General features: G+C 43.4%; 1 protein-coding gene across 1 annotated transcript in view; it reads left to right on the top strand.

The window, feature by feature from the left end:
* LOC120049319 (proton myo-inositol cotransporter-like) overlaps positions 1 to 19,401 on the top strand; it is a 66,313-nt gene that overhangs the window by 32,122 nt on the left and 14,790 nt on the right. Inside the window, exon 4 of the mRNA XM_038995567.1 lies at positions 6,266 to 6,374. Coding sequence (XP_038851495.1) covers positions 6,266 to 6,374 — 109 coding nt within the window. The remainder of the gene's footprint in view (positions 1 to 6,265; positions 6,375 to 19,401) is intronic.

Genomic DNA, 19,401 nt, shown 5'->3' with positions numbered 1-19,401 from the left:
TTTGGACACACCTATTCATTCAAGGGGTTTCCTTGATTTGTACTATTTTCTACATTGTAGAATAACGGCGAAGATATCAAAACTATGAAATAACACATATGGAATCATTTATATTTGAGATTCTTCAAAGTAGCCACCTTTTGCCTTGACAGCTTTGCACACTCTTGGCATTCTCTCAACCAGCTTCATGAGGTAGTCACCTGGAATGCATTTCAATTAACAGGTGTGCCTTGTTAAAAGTTAATTTGTGGAATTTTTTTCCTTAATGCGTTTGAGCCAATCAGTTGTGTTGTGACAAGGTAAGGGTGGTATACAGAAGATTGCCCTATTTGGTAAAAGACCAAGTCCATATTATGGCAAGAACAGCTCAAATAAGCAAAGAGAAACGACAGTCCATCAGTATTTTAAGACATGAAGGTCAGTCAATCCGGAAAATTTCAAGAACTTTGAAAGTTTGTTCAAGTGCAGTCTCAAAAATCATCAAGCGCTATGATGAAAGTGGTTTTCATGAGGACCGGCACAGGAAAAGAAGACCCGGAGTTACCTCTGCTGCAGAGGATAAGTTCATTAGAGTTAACTGCACCTCAGATTGCAGCCCAAATAAATGCTTCACAGAGTTCAAGTAAGAGACACATCTCAACATCAACTGTTCTGAGGAGACCGCGTGAGTCAGGCCTTCGTGTTCGAATTGCTGAAAAGAAACCACTACTAAAGGACACCAATAAGAAGAAGAGACTTGCTTGGGCCAAGAAACATGAGTAATGGACATTAGACCGGTGGAAATCTGTCCTTTGGTCTGATGAGTCCATATTTTTGATTTTTGGTTCCAACCACAGTGTCTTTGTGAGACGCAGAGTAGGTGAACGGATGATCTCTGCATGTGTAGTTTCCACCGTGAAGCATGGAGAAGGAGGTGTGATGGTGCTTTGCTGGTGGCACTGTCAGAGATTTATTTTGAATTCAAGGCACACTTTACCAGCATAGCTACCACAGCATTCTGCAGAGATACGCCATCCCATCTGGTTTGGGCTTAGTGGGACTATCATTTGTTTTTCAACAGGACAATGACCCAAAACACCTCCAGGCTGTGTAAGGACTATTTGACCAAGAAGAGCCTTCCAGATGAAGCTGGTTGAGAGAATGCCAAGAGTGCGCAAAGCTGTCATCAACGCAAAGGGTGGCTACTTGGAAGAATCTCAAATTTAACAGATACTTAGATTTGTTTAACACTTTTTGGGTTACTACATGATTCCATATGTGTTATTTCACAGTTTTGATGTCTTCACTATTATTCTACAATGTAGAAAATAATAAAAAATAAAGAAAAAACATGGAATGGTTTTGACTGGTACTGTATATAAAAATGATCTTATTTCACAAGTTTTTGAAAAACTCACGTATGTTTATATAACTCGTGTCCCCTTGGAACAAGCCCAAACAAAACAAAACTGATCTCCAATACAGAAAAACGTGCAATCAAAATAAATTGTGAGCCAGGACAACACACTAGCTAAACGCAAAACACAAAACTTATTGACTGCCCACCCTTGAGACACAATCAGTAATCAAGTTGTCCTTTCAAAGGGAAACTCCTGCAATATCCTCAGTAACTTTCCTCCCGTGATTTTCCTCTGTGGAATTGTGTCAGGGAAATGAGTGGCAGTGCACATGATGGTTAAGAGAAACTGGTTACCACTCTTGGCTTTGGGCAAAGGACCAACACAGTCCCCCAGAACCCTGCTGAAATGTTTGTCAAAGCAGTAATAGGCTGCAAAGGTGCAACTGGCACAGCTTGGTTCGGTTTACCTATCCGCTGGCAAACAGGATTTACAGTAAGACATAACATCCTGTTTCAGACTAGGCCAGAAGTGTTACGCGGAGTGGAACAGGGGAACCCAAGAGCAGACTCAGACGAGGAGACTGGGATGAAGTAACCAAGGTATTTATTGAAACACAGGGGGGAGATGGAGTGCAGGTCAGGGGATGTTCGGGCGGGTTGCTGGAAACCAGGTGCGGAGGCTGGAGCGAGAGGGGTTGAGACAGGGTAAGCAAGTCCGGAGGGGAATCCAAGGGAGTAATAGAGTGGGGAATCCAGAACAGAGTTGCAGATTGACGAGGCGTGGGCCTGAAAACAGGGAGCAGAGTCAGAGCGGGCAGAATTAGCAGAGATTACGATCTGGCAGCGTGGAAGTGGCAGGGCTGAGTATATGTAGAGGTCTTGATTATGGAACAGGTTGCAGCTGGTGGGGATCTGCTCTGACTCCAGCACACCTGTCTCCGCCCACACAATCACACACACACAGAGAGAGAGGGAGAGGGAGAGAGTACTGGGGGAGTGGCTGCAGGTCAAGGAGACACAGGATGAGCAGTAGAGGGCGTTGCAGGAGCAGATGTGACACGAAGAAGTTATGCACGATACAGTCATGTCTTGATGGCCTGCCATACTACCATCATGACCTAGCCTCAGTATCTCTTGTCGAAGAGTACATGCATTTCGCTACACTTGCATTAACATCTGCTAACCATGTGTATGTGACAAATACAATTTGATTTGATTTGATTTGAAGAGTAACTGGAATGACAATTTGAGATACACTGGGCCAATTGTCCTGCCTAGAACTGGCGCGAGGACGCCATTTCGTCATTAGAACACCATCTCTGTCAAAGTAACCCACACAAACGTCATCAAACTCCTCTGGACATACAGTTGAAGTCGGAAGTTTACATAGACTTTAGCCAAATACATTTAAACTCCGTTTTTCACAATTCCTGACATTTAATCCTTATAAACATTCCCTGTCTTAGGTCAGTTAGGATCCCCGCTTTATTTTAAGAATGTGAAATGTCAGAACAATAGTAGAGAGAATGATTTATTTCAGCTTTTATTTCTTTCATCACATTCCTAGTGGGTCAGAAGTTTACATACACTCAATTAGTATTTGGTAGCATTGCCTTTAAATTGTTTAACTTGGGTCAAACGTTTCGGGTAGCCTTCCACAAGCTTCCCACAATAAGTTGGGTGAATTTTGGCCCATTCCTCCTGACAGAGCTGGTGTAACTGAGTCAGGTTTGTAGGCCTCCTTGCTCGCACACGCATTTTCAGTTCTGCCAACAAATGTTCCATGGAATTGAGGTCAGGGCTTTGTAATTGCCACTCCAATACCTTGACTTTGTTGTCCTGAAGCCATTTTGCCACAACTTTGGAAGTATGCTTGGGGTCATTGGACATTTGGAAGACACATTTGCGACCAAGCTTTAACTTCCTGACTGATGTCTTGAGATGTTGCTTCAATATACTCACAGAATTTCCCTTCCTCATAATGCCATCTATTTTGTGAAGTGCACAAGTCCCTCCTGCATCAAAGCACCCCCACACATGATGCTGCCACCCCGTGCTTCACAGTTGGGATGATGTTCTTCGGCTTGCAAGCATCCCCCTTTTTCCTCCAAACACAACGATGGTCATTATGGCCAAACAGCTATATTTTTGTTTCATCAGACCAGAGGACATTTCTCCAAAAAGTACGATCTTTGTCCCCATGTGCAGTTGCAAACCGTAGTCTGGCTTTTTTATGGCGCTTTTAGAGCAGTGGCTTCTTCCTTGCTGAGCGGCCTTTCAGGTTATGTCGATATAGGACTCGTTTTACTGTGGATATAGCTACTTTTGTACCTGTTTCCTCCAGCATCTTCTCACAAGGTCCTTTGCTGTTGTTCTGGGATTGATTTGCACTTTTCGCACCAAAGTACGTTCATCTCTAGGAGACAGAATGCGTCCCATGGTGTTTATACTTGCGTACTATTGTTTGTACAGATGAACGTGGCACCTTCAGGCGTTTGAAAAGTGCTCCCAAGGATGAACCAGACTTGTGGAGGTCTACAATTGTTCTTCTGAGGTCATGGCTGATTTCTTTTGATTTTCCCATGATGTCAAGCAAAGAAGCACTGATTTTGAAGGTGGGCCTACCTTCAAATACATTCACAGGTACACCTCTATTTGACTCAAATGATGTAAATTAGCCTTTCAGAAGCTTCTCAAGCCATTACATAATTTTCTGGAATTTTCCACAGTCAACTTAGTATATGTAAACTTCTGACCCCCTGGAATTGTGATACAGTGAATTATAAGTAAAATAATCTCTTTGTAAAAACTTGTTGGAAAATGTATTGTGTCATGCACAAAGTAGATGTCCTAACCGACTTGCCAAAACTATAGTTTGTTAACAAGAAATGTGTGGAGTGGTTGAAAAACGAGTTGTAATGACTTCAACCTAATTGTATGTAAACTTCCGATTTCAGCTGTATCTCAGCAAAAAGATGAGAGATGGGAACATCTTTTCTCTGTTCCACAGTCAGCTAGACATCGAAGTATCAACTCTAGGAACCCTTTCTTCCTTCAGTGGTCCTAGAAACGGACTCACCTTTGGGGTTTTCAAAGGAGAGTTCAACTCAGGGGGTTTACCGATATCAGGATCACCCATAAACGTCTCAGACAGATCGACTATGGTGGGATCACTGACATCCTCTTCAACACTAGACTTTCTCCCAGCGACTTTCTTAGACAGCACGTGTAACAGCACAAGCCGGGAACCCTCTAAGGGTCCTTTTCTGATAACCAATCAGGTTACTCTACTCTGGGTTCCTTACAAACGACAGGATTTGGCATGGCATCTCCCATGTAGGGTTTTCCCACAATTTCCTCCAATTGCTTTATTTTAATTTTATTAGCCTGTGTGTTTATGCAACTTCAAAATGATTCCACCAATCTTATAACCCATGAAGGTGGATGTCAGTGACAGGAACTCACTAAAGTGCATTTTGAACACTCAACTATCTGGACACAGCAGAGCTTCAGAGTAGGTGACGAGAGCGACTAACGCACTCGTGGGAAGCAAAATCCCGGGACGAGCCTCCATTTTGTTCCGTTCCCCCTTCTGTTTGAGCGACATTTTTGATTTTCTTGCTGGGGAATGTGAGTGTATGCACAAGCAGTGTTTGTGTTTATCAGTCTGTGTTTGTGCGTCTCTGTGAAGTTTGCGCTTCGTTCATTGACAGACCCATTACCTTGGTTGGATGGATCATGGCGATCTGTCTGTCCATGTCCCAGGATCTGAGCTGCAGCTAATCAGCTCTCTGTCCTCTGGTATTGTCTCCTGGGCCCATTCAATCCTGCCTCTACAATGTTAGTGCTCTACAAATAGTTGCTTCTCATAAACACATCACTTCCTCTCACTTCCTGATGGCTACATTTGTAACCTGGCAGCTCATGTCCACGCTCACTTTACTCACGCGGTCGATAAACACACACACACACACACAGTCCAAGTCAACATTCACTTCCGTCAGCTAGAAATAATAACGTGTACCGGTAACATTTGGAGACTGTCAACTTCCATGAACGTTTATGGCATCTCTGTATTATTTTGTGATACACATGATATGAACAGATCTATATTTTGATTAATAACATAGCTAACTAAGCTTATGAGGCATAAGATGAGACATCCATACATGCATTCAACGATAATGACAGCAGTAATAGTCAGGAAGTGTTGTGCTGGGAAAAACAGCGTGATTTGATTGGTCTCCCCAGTGAGTGTGGCTAAGTGCAGAATGGCTCGGTCAGTGTTGATTGGTTATCGGGAGAGCCTGCTGTGACTGGTCCTGGAGAGAGTGTTTTCTGTTTCAGCGAGGCGCTGTCCGGTAGCTGTGTGTGTGTGTGTGTGTGTGTGTGTGTGTGTGTGTGTGTGTGTGTGTTCAGCCTGTCTGAGAGCTAAAGGAGCTCTTCCCAGCCCAGCGAGCATCCACCCTCTCACAGCTGCTCCAGGCCAACTCTGTGTGTGTTTGTGTATGTTTGTCAGCATGTGTCTGTAACTGTGTGTGTGTGTGTGTTGTCCATATTTGTCCATTCTTGTGTGTGTTTGATATCTCAGTGGAGTTATCAAAGCTCTGCATGCCTATCCAGACGTTCTGTCCTATTATGACTGCTTCTCCCCGGAGTCTCTGTTTGAAGGTCTCGGCTGTAAGCCTGCTGCTTCTGCTCCTGCCTCAGACACAACTTTACGTTCAGACAGAACAGAACAAACTTCAGCCACTTGCTGGTGTCGCTGTTGGCCTGTTTCATGTGTATTGTGTTTGTCCATTGATAGCCTGATGATGATCAATAGGTCTATTCTAACCTCTGCTCCTTCTGTGTGTGTGTGTGTGTGTGTGTGTGTGTGTGTGTGTGTGTGTGTGTGTGTGTGTGTGTGTGTGCGTGCGTGTCCAGATGGCCCTGTGATCTGGAGGATGCTGACTTACCCCCCCACTCGGAGAGCACTCCTGGTGGGATGTGGACTACAGATGTTCCAACAGCTCTCTGGAATCAACACCGTCATGTGAGTACACAGCCTAGCTTTAGTATCTTAGTGGCCTGAGTGGCCCCTGCACATTGAATATGGTACTGGCACTGACCTGTATATACTTGCATTCTCATGTTTCGTGTGTTTTATATTTTACTTTTTATTATCTAGATATGTTTTTTTCTGCATTGTTGGGAAAGAGTAAGCATTTCACTGTACTGTTTTACACCTGTTGTATCCTTTGCACGTGGCAAATAACTTTGAAACTTGAAACTTGTTGGTTAGAGTTTCCACATTTAAGGAGGTTTTTCTTATTTAACTCTGCATTGTTGGGAAAGAGCAAGTAAGAATTTTACTGTAAGGTCTACACTTGTTGTATTTGGCGCATGTGACAAATAAAGTTAGATTTTGATGTAAGGGGTAAGGCCCTGTCATAGACTAGCGTCCTGTCCAGGGGATGTACTTGTACATCAAGCTGCCTCACGCTACAGAAACAGGAGATATGCTCTGTCTCCTATGCGCCGTTTCAGCTCGCACAAACCAAGGCTCTTGTGCAAATTCGCTGGGCTAACATGCCTAAGCTATAGCTAAGTGAGGTAACGTGGTTTGGATTAAGGTACATTCATATTTACATGTGAGTGGTATAGTAACATGCCTATATAGCCTTTAGCTTAGTGGGCTTGCATGGTCCTATGAATCATGTCGAATACCAGTGCAATGGTCCAGTCAACACTTAGACAATGACATGCACTATCATGTGCTGTAAAGGAGATAGTTCACAGAGCCACACCTGTGTGATTGGTAAGCAACCTTGCCTGAAGAAAATTGACAATTGACAGTGGTAACCTACATTATTATACATGTTTTGGGGTGTATCAAATTCTTTCACGTAACACACCCCTTTTTCTGTTGCTGTTAATGCTTCATGCACTTTTATGCACTTTTCAGGGTCAATCGCTCACGGAATTTCCTTCGTGCCTGTAAGGTGGTAGACCAATGAGTCTTTATTTCCATCTCAAGTGAGATTGCATCATCTAGCTCTCTCTCATCCCCCCTGATCTCAAGCATATTCTGGGCATTGTAAACAATTGCGATATGTGCTGTTGCTAAGCAACCGTTCGAGGTGAGAGGAATAGGACAAGTGGGTGTGCGTGGGTGTCGGTTTGGTTTCGTGGGTGTGTGTGCTAGCGTGTGTTTGTGTGTACGCGCGTGTGGGTGATAACCAAGGTTTTACGTGCGTGTGTGAGTCTGTTAAGGTAGCTAGCGTGTGTTTTGGTCCGTTGCTGTGTTTACTTCTCCCTCTGGTAATTTGTAAAGCCACAGGTGGTGGCAGAGACAGCCAAGTGACAACAAATCAGGTTGATGGGTTGTCTGCCTCAGTGGGATCCGACATGGGGCACATGCCTATGTGTCACTCACTCACTCACTCCTCACCAAACCCATCCCCAGCCCAGATAGAACAGCAGCACAGAGAGTCACAATGGTGCAGGGCAGTCACACAGAGACACTCGCTCTTTCCTTGCCCAGCCCAAGATCGTCTCAGCTGGCTAAGGAGTATCTGGAGAGACAGTCCCTCATCCTCTGTTCAACTCAGACCTGTTTGTGTCACTTACTCATCCTCTGCCCAGCCCTCAAGTGAGACAGCATGATTCCTCTTCCTAAGATGCTTTGGAAGAGTTTCATATGGTATGAATCCTGTCACCCACTCTGAGTACCTCTTTCTTTGTTCAAACCCTGTCATGAAGAGATGACTCTAAATGCTGTTCCCGCCAACATCCCAGCTTCGATTCCTCTCAGACTCTCTCAGGCACACTCCTATAGCGGACTCATAGACACAAGCATGCACATACGCACAGTACACACACACACACAGACGTTGTTGTGAACTGAACTCAGAGTGCTGTCGGATTGACGTCTCCACCTGCCAGAGAGCGTCGGGATGAGAGATGTATTGATCCATATCTCTCATGGACTAAAGGTCCCCCGGGACGTGCCGATTTTATGGCAGTTTGAGATATTTGATTGGGATATGTTTGTGGTTCCTTGCGGACTTCTCTCTCCCTCTCTCTGGCTCTGCCCGTCCGTCTATCTGTCTGTCTGTCATTGTGAGCCACAATGAGGAACAAGAATGAACTGGCCTGTCTTGTCAGTGAGGATGTGTCCTCTTCCTATTAGGTCTGGAATCATAATGATTCGATTAGCCACATTATCCAGCACGCAAAGGTCACTGTAGGAGGGAGAGGGAGGTAAAGAAGGAAGGAGAGAGAGGGAGGGAGTGAGGTAGAGAGAGACATGCAGGCAGAAGAGAGAGTGAGGTGATTAAGAAGTGGACAGAGAGAGAGAGAGGGGGAGATAAAGGGAAAGAGAGAAAATTAATGAGAGAATGAAGGGCCGAGAGGGAAGGTCATCTGTCTGTTTCTCCTCTGCCAGAAGTTAAGCATGAGAGCACAGCAGAGGCCACAGGTGTTGTTGATCCATCCATAATAAACCATGTCTATTAGTGACGATGTCGCTGAACATTGGCCATGTCTTGCTCCGGTCTCAACATGATACTCATGCACACAGATTACTTACAGTATATTTCAAAGTTTGTATTTATTAAGAAATGCCATAGTGCATCCTACTGTAAAATTATACACGATTTGGAATTAACCAGCATAGGGTAACCTTTCAGATTATATTGTTTCTATCTTAATCTTTTGGTTTGTCATATTTTAGTGTATCATTTAGTTTTTATGGGTGAATGTTTGTTTACGGGAGGCAGTTGGCAGACACAGATGGTCAGCTATAGAAATGTCATATTGGAGATGTTGAGACATGCCAATTAGCTCGTGACTCAGCTGGACAGCCTGGGAGGAAAGCTGTAAAGGTCCAGTGTGTGTCACCCTTGTATTGCCCTTGATGACTGATGACAGTCTGCTGTGTATTTCTTATAGTTGATAAGCAGCTTGTAGGCTATTGTAGTAGACAGGCCTCGTGTTGCTTATGCAGATCACGTAGCTGTGTGTAATTAGCCTATGGTAATATTCTTCTGTCTAAATCACACACAGTAACACACATCCACAACAACCAATTTTTTTAGATGCGCTAATTGTTCTTTTATCGTCTTCTCTACGTGTGTCGAAGTTTACGTTGCTGTGGCGTGTGTTGCTTTTGCTGTTGTAGTTCATTTCGGAGACTGTTATGACTTTGTTGTGGTACTCGTTTCGTTTTTTTGGACTGTCTGACCCACCTGACCAGGGAAAACTCTGGACACTAACATACAGTAGTTGCTGTTGTTTTCTTTTAGAGGTGTGCAGGCGTCACCATGTTTGTTAGTATAGTTGTACAGGTTTGAGCAGAGTTGAGCAGTATCCTGGTGTTCTCTGTGTTTAGTGAACTCTGTCTCTGTGTGTCTCTGTGTTCAGCAGCATTAGACATGAGTGTGATAATGCATTCGTCTCCTTGAGAGAAATAGGCCAGATCCCAAGGGAGACATTTCTCGCCTCCATCTCTCCATTTCTCTCTCTCTCTCTGTCTCTCTCTCTTTCTCTCTCTCTCTCTGAGTGCTCTTAGGCCCCATATGCTTTCTATCTCTCTTGTTTCTCTCTCTTTCCCTCCCCTCCTCCCTCTCTTGCATTGATATGATTACCTTATTGTTACCTGGTTAGTGTGCTGTCTGTGAGTATCAATGTGTTTTAAATGATTGTGCCATTGAACTCCCAGTCATGAGTGGTTATTGGTTAGGGATATGATAGCTGGTCCTCTCACTCCTCGCATCTCACACACACACGGTCAAAGCTGCTGCTCTAGTATACACTATGTATTCAACTGCGTCACCAAGACACTATCCAATATATTTGTAAATACCGTCATGCTTGACATAGCAGTAGCACATTCATTATCTATACTCTATATCACATTGTGTACATATCAGGCTTTTACTATGCATACTACCTATACTATTATTATTATAATTTGTATTTTTTTTACTCTTATTATTGATATTGATTATTGTACTGCAATGTTGTGGGAGCTAGCACACAAGTATTTTGCTGAACTTTTTATACCTGCTGTAAACAGTGTACGTGACGAATATTTGATTTGAGTTGACTCACACACACACACACACACACATACACAAACACACACTCCTCGTGTCACACTGAGGCTGCCAATGCATCCATCCGCTTTAACGATCAGTCCATCATGACCTTTCCAAACTATATCATCTTGTTTGTCTTTATGTCAGCTAACAGCATCGCCAGCCTTAATAAAGGAGCTCTGATGGGGTAGGTATTGTTTGCTGAGTCCTTAGACCCTCCAAGTATCTTTCTCTGGCTGCGTCCCAAATGGCATCCTATTCCCTATATACACTGCTCAAAAAAATAAAGGGAACACTTAAACAACACAATGTAACTCCAAGTCAATCACACTTCTGTGAAATCAAACTGTCCACTTAGGAAGCAACACTGATTGACAATAAATTTCACATGCTGTTGTGCAAATGGAATAGACAACAGGTGGAAATTATAGGCAATTAGCAAGACACCCACAATAAAGGAGTGGTTCTGCAGGTGGTGACCACAGACCACTTCTCAGTTCCTATGCTTCCTGGCTGATGTTTTGGTCACTTTTGAATGCTGGCGGTGCTTTCACTCTAGTGGTAGCATGAGACGGAGTCTACAACCCACACAAGTGGCTCAGGTAGTGCAGCTCATCCAGGATGGCACATCAATGCGAGCTGTGGCAAGAAGGTTTGCTGTGTCTGTCAGCGTAGTGTCCAGAGCATGGAGGCGCTACCAGGAGACAGGCCAGTACATCAGGAGACGTGGAGGAGGCCGTAGGAGGGCAACAACCCAGCAGCAGGACCGCTACCTCCGCCTTTGTGCAAGGAGGAGCACTGCCAGAGCCCTGCAAAATGACCTCCAGCAGGCCACAAATGTGCATGTGTCTGCTCAAACGGTCAGAAACAGACTCCATGAGGGTGGTATGAGGGCCCGACGTCCACAGGTAGGGGTTGTGCTTACAGCCCAACACCATGCAGGACGTTTGGCATTTGCCAGAGAACACCAAGATTGGCAAATTCGCCACTGGCGCCCTGTGCTCTTCACAGATGAAAGCAGGTTCACACTGAGCACATGAGCACATGTGACAGACGTGACAGAGTCTGGAGACGCCGTGGAGAACGTTCTGCTGCCTGCAACATCCTCCAGCATGACCGGTTTGGCGGTGGGTCAGTCATGGTGTGGGGTGGCATTTCTTTGGGGGGCCGCACAGCCCTCCATGTGCTCACCAGAGGTAGCCTGACTGCCATTAGGTACCGAGATGAGATCCTCAGACCCCTTGTGAGACCATATGCTGGTGCGGTTGGCCCTGGGTTCCTCCTAATGCAAGACAATGCTAGACCTCATGTGGCTGGAGTGTGTCAGCAGTTCCTGCAAGAGGAAGGCATTGATGCTATGGACTGGCCCGCCCGTTCCCCAGCTCTGAATCCAATTGAGCACATCTGGGACATCATGTCTCGCTCCATCCACCAACGCCACGTTGCACCACAGACTGTCCAGGAGTTGGCGGATGCTTTAGTCCAGGTCTGGGAGGAGATCCCTCAAGAGACCATCCGCCACCTCATCAGGAGCATGCCCAGGCGTTGTAGGGAGGTCATACAGGCACGTGGAGGCCACACACACTACTGAGCCTCATTTTGACTTGTTTTAAGGACATTACATCAAGGTTGGATCAGCCTGTAGTGTGGTTTTCCACTTTAATTTTGAGTGTGACTCCAAATCCAGACCTCCATGGGTTGATAAATTTGATTTCCATTGATAATTTTTGTGTGATTTTGTTGTCAGCACATTCAACTATGTAAAGAAAAAAGTATTTAATAAGAATATTTCATTCATTCAGATCTAGGATGTGTTATTTTAGTGTTCCCTTTTATTTTTTTGAGCAGTGTATATATATATATATATATATACAGTGGGGCAAAAAAGTATTTAGTCAGCCACCAATTGTGCAAGTTCTCCCACTTAAAAAGATGAGAGAGGCCTGTAATTTTCATCATAGGTACACTTCAACTATGACAGAAAAAATTAGATTTTTTTTCCCAGAAAATCACATTGTAGGATTTTTAATGAATTTATTTGCAAATTATGGTGGAAAATAAGTATTTGGTCAGTAACAAAAGTTTATCTCAATACTTTGTTATATACCCTTTGTTGGCAATGACAGAGGTCAAACGTTTTCTGTAAGTCTTCACAGGTTTTCACACACTGTTGCTGGTATTTTGGCCCATTCCTGTCACGTTCCTGACCTATTGTTCCTTTTTCTTTTATTTATTTAGTTGGTCAGGGCGTGAGTTGGGGTGGGTTGTCTATGTGTGTTTTTCTATGTTGGGGTTTTGTGTTCGGCCTGGTATGATTCTCAATCAGAGGCAGCTGTAGATCGTTTGTCCCTGATTGAGAATCATACTAAGGCAGCCGGGTTTTCACGTGTGTTTTGTGGGTGGTTGTATCGCGTGTCTGTGTTAGCACCACACGGGACTGTTTGCGGTTTGTCACGTTTGTTGTTTTTGTATGTTAAGTGTTCAGTCTGTTTTCATTAAATAATCATGGACACTAACCACTCTGCATATTGGTCTGATCCTTCTCGCCTCTCCTCCTCGTCCGAAGAGGAGGATTACGACGACCGTTACAATTCCTCCTTCCAGATCTCCTCTAGAGCAGTGACGTTTTGGGGCTGTTGCTGGGCAACACGGACTTTCAACTCCCTCCAAAGATTTTCTATGGGGTTGAGATCTGGAGACTGGCTAGGCCACTCCAGGACCTTGAAATGCTTCTTACGAAGCCACTCCTTCGTTGCCCAGGCGGTGTGTTTGGGATCATTGTCATGCTGAAAGACCCAGCCACGTTTCATCTTCAATGCCCTTGCTGATGGAAGGAGGTTTTCACTCAAAATCTCACGATACATGGCCCCATTCATTCTGTCCTTTACACGGATCAGTCGTCCTGGTCCCTTTGCAGAAAAACAGCCCCAAAGCATGATGTTTCCACCCCCATGCTTCACAGTAGGTATGGTGTTCCTTGGATGCAACTCAGCATTCTTTGTCCTCCAAACACGACGAGTTGAGTTTTTACCAAAAAGTTATATTTTGGTTTCATCTGACCATATGACATTCTCCCAATCTTCTTCTGGATCATCCAAATGCTCTCTAGCAAACTTCAGACGGGCCTGGACATGTACTGGCTTAAGCAGGGGGACACGTCTGGCACTGCAGGATTTGAGTCCCTGGCGGCGTAGTGTTACTGATGGTAGGCTTTGTTACTTTGGTCCCAGCTCTCTGCAGGTCATTCACTAGGTCCCCCCGTGTGGTTCTGGGAGAAATGTCTCCTTTGGGATCTGGCCTATTTCTCTCAAGGAGACGAATGCATTATCACACTCATGTCTAATGCTGCTGAACACAGAGACACACAGAGACAGAGTTCACTAAACACAGAGAACACCAGGATACTGCTCAACTCTGCTCAAACCTGTACAACTATACTAACAAACACGGTGACGCCTGCACACCTCTAAAAGAAAACATCGAGGGAGATTATCAGTGGTCTTGTATGTCTTCCATTTCCTAATAATTGCTCCCACAGTTGATTTCTTCAAACCAAGCTGCTTACCTATTGCAGATTCAGTCTTCCCAGCCTGGTGCAGGTCTACAATTTTGTTTCTGGTGTCCTTTGACAGCTCTTTGGCCATAGTGGAGTTTGGAGTGTGACTGTTTGAGGTTGTGGACAGGTGTCTTTTATACTGATAACAAGTTCAAACAGGTGCCATTAATACAGGTAACGAGTGGAGGACAGAGGAGCCTCTTAAAGAAGAAGTTACAGGTCTGTGAGAGCCAGAAATCTTGCTTGTTTGTAGGTGACCAAATACTTATTTTCCACCATAAATTCATAAAAAATCCTACAATGTGATTTTCTGGATTTTTTTCTCTCATTTTTGTCTGTCATAGTTGAAGTGTACCTATGATGAAAATTACAGGCCTCTCTCATCTTTTTAAGTGGGAGAACTTGCACAATTGGTGGCTGACTAAATACTTTTTTGCCCCACTGTATATATATTGCACTACTTTTGACCAGAGCCCTCGCAGCCCTGGTCAAAAGTAGTGCGCTATGTAGGAAATAGGGTGTCATTTGGGACGCAGGCTCTATCTCTTGGGAGGGAGTGGGCTTTTCAGCTCGCTCTCTCTTTCCCTCTTTAATCCTTTTCAATCGGGAGCATATTCAATGAAGCTCCAGTAATGCATTTGTAAATGTCAGCCGTAAGTGAACAATTTATGTCCCGCTCACCTTTAGAGTGAAATGAACTGGAGCACGACAGGTAGTCAGTGTAGAGGGTGCATACTGGCGGCAGAGAAGTCAGGCGCAGGAGAGCAAAAACTGATTTACAACGGCGCAGTTTAATAAATAAAACCACCGTTAACAGAACAATAAATACTATGGGTAAACAAAACCCTATACACACCAGCATAACGTGCACAAGCACTACAAAATAAACAATTCCGGACAAGGACATGGGGGGAACAGAGGGTTAAAATACACAACATGTAATGATGGAATTGAAACCAGGTGTGTGGGAAGACAAGACAAAACAAATGGAAAATGAAAGGTGGATCGGCGACGGCTAGAAGAACACCGCCCGAACAAGGAGAGGGACCGACTTCGGCGGAAGTCGTGACAGAGTGAGGTGAGAGGGGAGCAGAGGGGTGAGGAGGAAGACGAGAGGGCGAAGGAGGAGAGGTGAGGGGGAAACATTTTCTTTCTCATGAGTAGAATTTATTGTACAGGAGTTCTTCCTGGCCATGTCATTAACTCCAGGTCACACACAGACACATACACTCCTCTCTTTATTTTCTTCATCTCATCCACCTATCTCTCTTTTGACCTTGCACCCAAGCCTCAGAGGTGAGTGCACACAAACATATCTCTTTCAGACACCACTTCCATCCTTCTCCCTTCCACCCTGACATTCCATTCCTCATACTCCACCTCATCCCCCTCTTTCCCCTCCTCCACTCTCTCTTCCTCCCCTCTCTCTGACATCTTTGTTGTCACCTTGTCTTCATGTCGGAGTGGAGAGAGGAGAAAGGTGTGAAGTGGATATACGGCGGAGGATAGCCAGTGGAGTGCAGACAGAGTGCAAGTTCCATTTTTAGAACAGAGGTTCTGAAGGCCATTTCACACCTTCTGCCTGCTCCTCTCACATCACATACAGCCACGGGCACAATCTGAAATGGAATATTCCCTATATAGTGCACTGCTTTTGACCAGAGCCTATAGTGAATAGGGTGCCACTCTGTTATATAACCTCCATTTTGGATCTGTCGGTCATCTCGGAGAAGGTCAAGGGGTCAGTGTTGGTGACACACTGGAATCTTGTTCACGCTGCTGTTGTAGTTGTGGTGTTTTTGTGTATTTACACAATCTACAGTTACCATGTCACCTTCTGTGTTTTGGTTTTCAAGAGCCAGCTTGTGTCCTCCTTCAAACCCAATCAAAGTCAGCCAATGTTTAGCTAGCTAGACTTTTTTCTTAACATCTCAAGTAGGAGATTAGTGTTTCTTGTTTATGTAATGATTTGTTTATCTCTCCACTCCACTGTGACGTGCCTATTGAGCTTGTTATACTTGCATAAGTGCACCCTCTTACACTGAGAGAATGTAATCATGTAATAGTCACAGCGTAACAGCCTGAAAATGCATTACAGCAGTTGTTGCCGCACAATTTGAGCATAAGCACCACAGCTAATGCAGTGGAAGACTTGATTATTACACTTGATGACTCTCACTCAGACTGAAACGGAGGAGGAAGTGACTATCTACCTCTCTCGTCTCTTCTCCATCTTCCTGTCTTTCTCTTGGCTGTATGGCGTCTTGTGGTGTCTTGTACTATTTGCATTCTAGAGTTCACTCTCAGACCAATATATGGAACAGTCCTGTGTATTTGTCCCTATCCTAGACTTGGCCCAAGTGATCCCCACAGACCTCAGATGTACAGGGCTATAGATGGATGTAGAGGGGTGTGCGTTTGTGGGGTGCGGAAGGGTGTGCGTGTGCGGAAGGGTGTGTTAGAGGGTTGTAATTGAACATGTCCATGGCATATCTCTGACCTTATTACTAGATATCATTTATTAAAGATGGTGGTTACCATGGTGAATGGAACTGGCTTCCCTTTTTTTTTCTCCCATACGGAGAACAAGAATTCTCTCCTCTTTTCTTTATTCTCTCTCTCACTCGCTCTCTCTCTCAGCTTTGATCCAGATTATCACACTGTGGTAAGTCTGTTATTGTGTCCATGCGGTTTCACGGTAATTGAGCATTAATTAACATAAACACGTTTGGCATCTCTAGGCCTCCACGCATGCAAGCTGCTGAAGCCGCCTTTGGAACATCTACATTTGAATTGAATATACACCATCACAGTAAATCCATTATTTATTTTAGGCAGGTTTAACTTCTACTTCATCACAATCCCGGATCCGGGAGCACCCCCATCAGTAAAAAAGATGACTAGCATAGCCTAGCATAGCGTCACAAGTAAATACTAGCATCTAAATATCATTAAATCACAAGTCCAAGACACCAGATGAAAGATACACATCTTGTGAATCCAGCCATCATTTCTGATTTTTAAAATGTTTTACAGGGAAGACACTATGTATTTCTATTAGCTAACCACCATAGCAAAATACACAACTTTTTTTTCCACCATTTTTTTCCTGCATAGGTAGATATCACAATTTCGACCAAATAAAGATATAAATAGTCACTAACCAAGAAATAACTTCATCAGATGACAGTCTGATAACATATTTATTGTATAGCATGTTTTGTTAGAAAAATGTGCATATTTCAGGTATAAATCATAGTTTTACATTGCAGCCACCATCACAACTCTCACCAAAGCAACTAGAATAACTACAGAGACCAACGTGAATTACCTAAATACTCATCATAAAACATTTATGGAAAATACACAGCGTACAGCAAATGAAAGACAAAGATCTTGTGAATCCAGCCAATATTTCAGATTTTTTAAGTGTTTTACAGCGAAAACACAATATAGCATTATATTAGCTTACTACAATAGCCAACCACACAACAGCATTGATTCAAGCCAACAATAGCGATAACGAATAAACCAGCAAAATATATTAATTTTTTCACTAACCTTCTCAAACTTCTTCAGATGACAGTCCTATAACATCATATTACACAATACATATAGAGTTTGTTCGAAAATGTGCATATTTAGCGGCACAAATCGTGGTTATACAATATGAATAGTAGCCAAAATGCAAACAAAATGTCGGGAGAAATCTTGGGAGAGGCACCTAATCTAATCAGTAACTAATCATAAACTTGACTAAAAAATACAGGTTGGACAGCAAATGAAAGATACATTAGTTCTTAATGCAACCGCTGTGTTAGATTTTTAAAATTAACGTTACTACGACATACAGCGTGCGTTAAAGCGAGACCGCACCGAAATTAATGGCGGAATATTAGTTTGACATTTTTCAACAGAACAACGAATTAACATCATAAATAGTTCTTACTTTTTGATGAGCTTTCATCAGAATCTTGGGCAAGTTGTCCTTTGTCCAGAAGAATCGTTGCTCGGTTGTAGATTGTCGCCTTCAACTTTGGAATTAGCAGTAAACTTTAGCCATGTGGTGAAGACGTGCCCAACTCACTATAACGCAGCACAAATAAATATCAGAAAATCGCAATATACTGATATAAACTGATATAACTCGGTTTAAAATAACAACATTATGATGTCTTTAACACCTATATCGAATAAAATCAGAGCCGGATATATCTAACTCCTATAACGAGAGCTTTCCAGAACGCAATCCTGAGGTCTGTCTTGCGTCATGGCGAAAGTTGAAAAGAGTGGACCCCACGTTCCAAAACCCTTTATATGGCCTCAGATCTGCCTAGCAACACCATTCAAATTCTCACCGCTTGCTGACATCTAGGGGAAGGCCTATGCAGTGCATGTCGACCAATAGAAGACATGCAAATTAATAAACTGACCTTAGAACAGCCTGCCTGATTTCAGATTTCTCACTTCCCCACAGGAAGTTTGCTCCAACTCGAGTTCTGTTTTACTCACAGATATAATTCAAACGGTTTTAGAAACTAGAGAGTGTTTTCTATCCAATAGTAATAATAATATGCATATTGTACGAGCAAGAATTGAGTACGAGGCAGTTTAATTTGGGAACGAAATTTTTACAAAGTGAAAACAGCACCCCCTATTGAGAAAAGGTTTTAAAGAAACATTATGATACCAAGAAAATGTATTTCAAATGAACAGAATATGAGTTGCCCTACTGATAGTTATCTGGCTATGAGCCATGTCATAGGCTGTAGCCTTGTTCATTTAGCAGACAAGACATGCTCATAAGTCTCTTGCCATTATTTTATGTTAAATGATTTTATAGTAATATAACTGAACTTAGCTGAATAAAATAGAAAGGATATTTTTCCCGTTCCAGAGCGAGAGTGCACATATGAAGTGGCTATTTTGAGCATAGAAGTGATGATTTGAAACAGGTCCTATATGCTAGAGTTATTTGGCAACTTTAGTTGTGAATGATACAAACCATAGAATTCCTTAGAAATCAAAAGATATATAGGCTGCATGAAGCGACTTTAGGCTGTTGATGATTTGCGAAAGTCACAAAAAAAAGATTGTGCGCTGTTCCTTGCATCAGGCTGCAGACACTGTTCTCTCGTCAAGTGATCATATTTTCACTCAACAGACTATTCTCAATTTAATATTGTCTTTAATAATATGTCAAATTTGTTTCGATTTCCAATGACCCATTATCAAAAGGGCAGGAACAGTGGCAAGAGAAAAAATACATTTAATCCGTATGCACTCAAATAGCGAATAGGGGCCGGTTCGTTTCACTCATGTCAGGTAGCTAACTCTGGTTATTTTGCCGAGTGACAGGTGATATTCCGCCCAACCTCTGTATGCCATGGGCTCTCCAACTCTGTTCCTGTAGCTACCCAGTG

The sequence above is a fragment of the Salvelinus namaycush genome, chromosome 6, assembly GCF_016432855.1.
Source record: "Salvelinus namaycush isolate Seneca chromosome 6, SaNama_1.0, whole genome shotgun sequence".
NCBI classification, from domain to species: Eukaryota; Metazoa; Chordata; class Actinopteri; order Salmoniformes; family Salmonidae; genus Salvelinus; species Salvelinus namaycush.
Note: the sequence above shows the minus strand (reverse complement) of the source record. Positions and strands in the feature narration are given on the sequence as shown.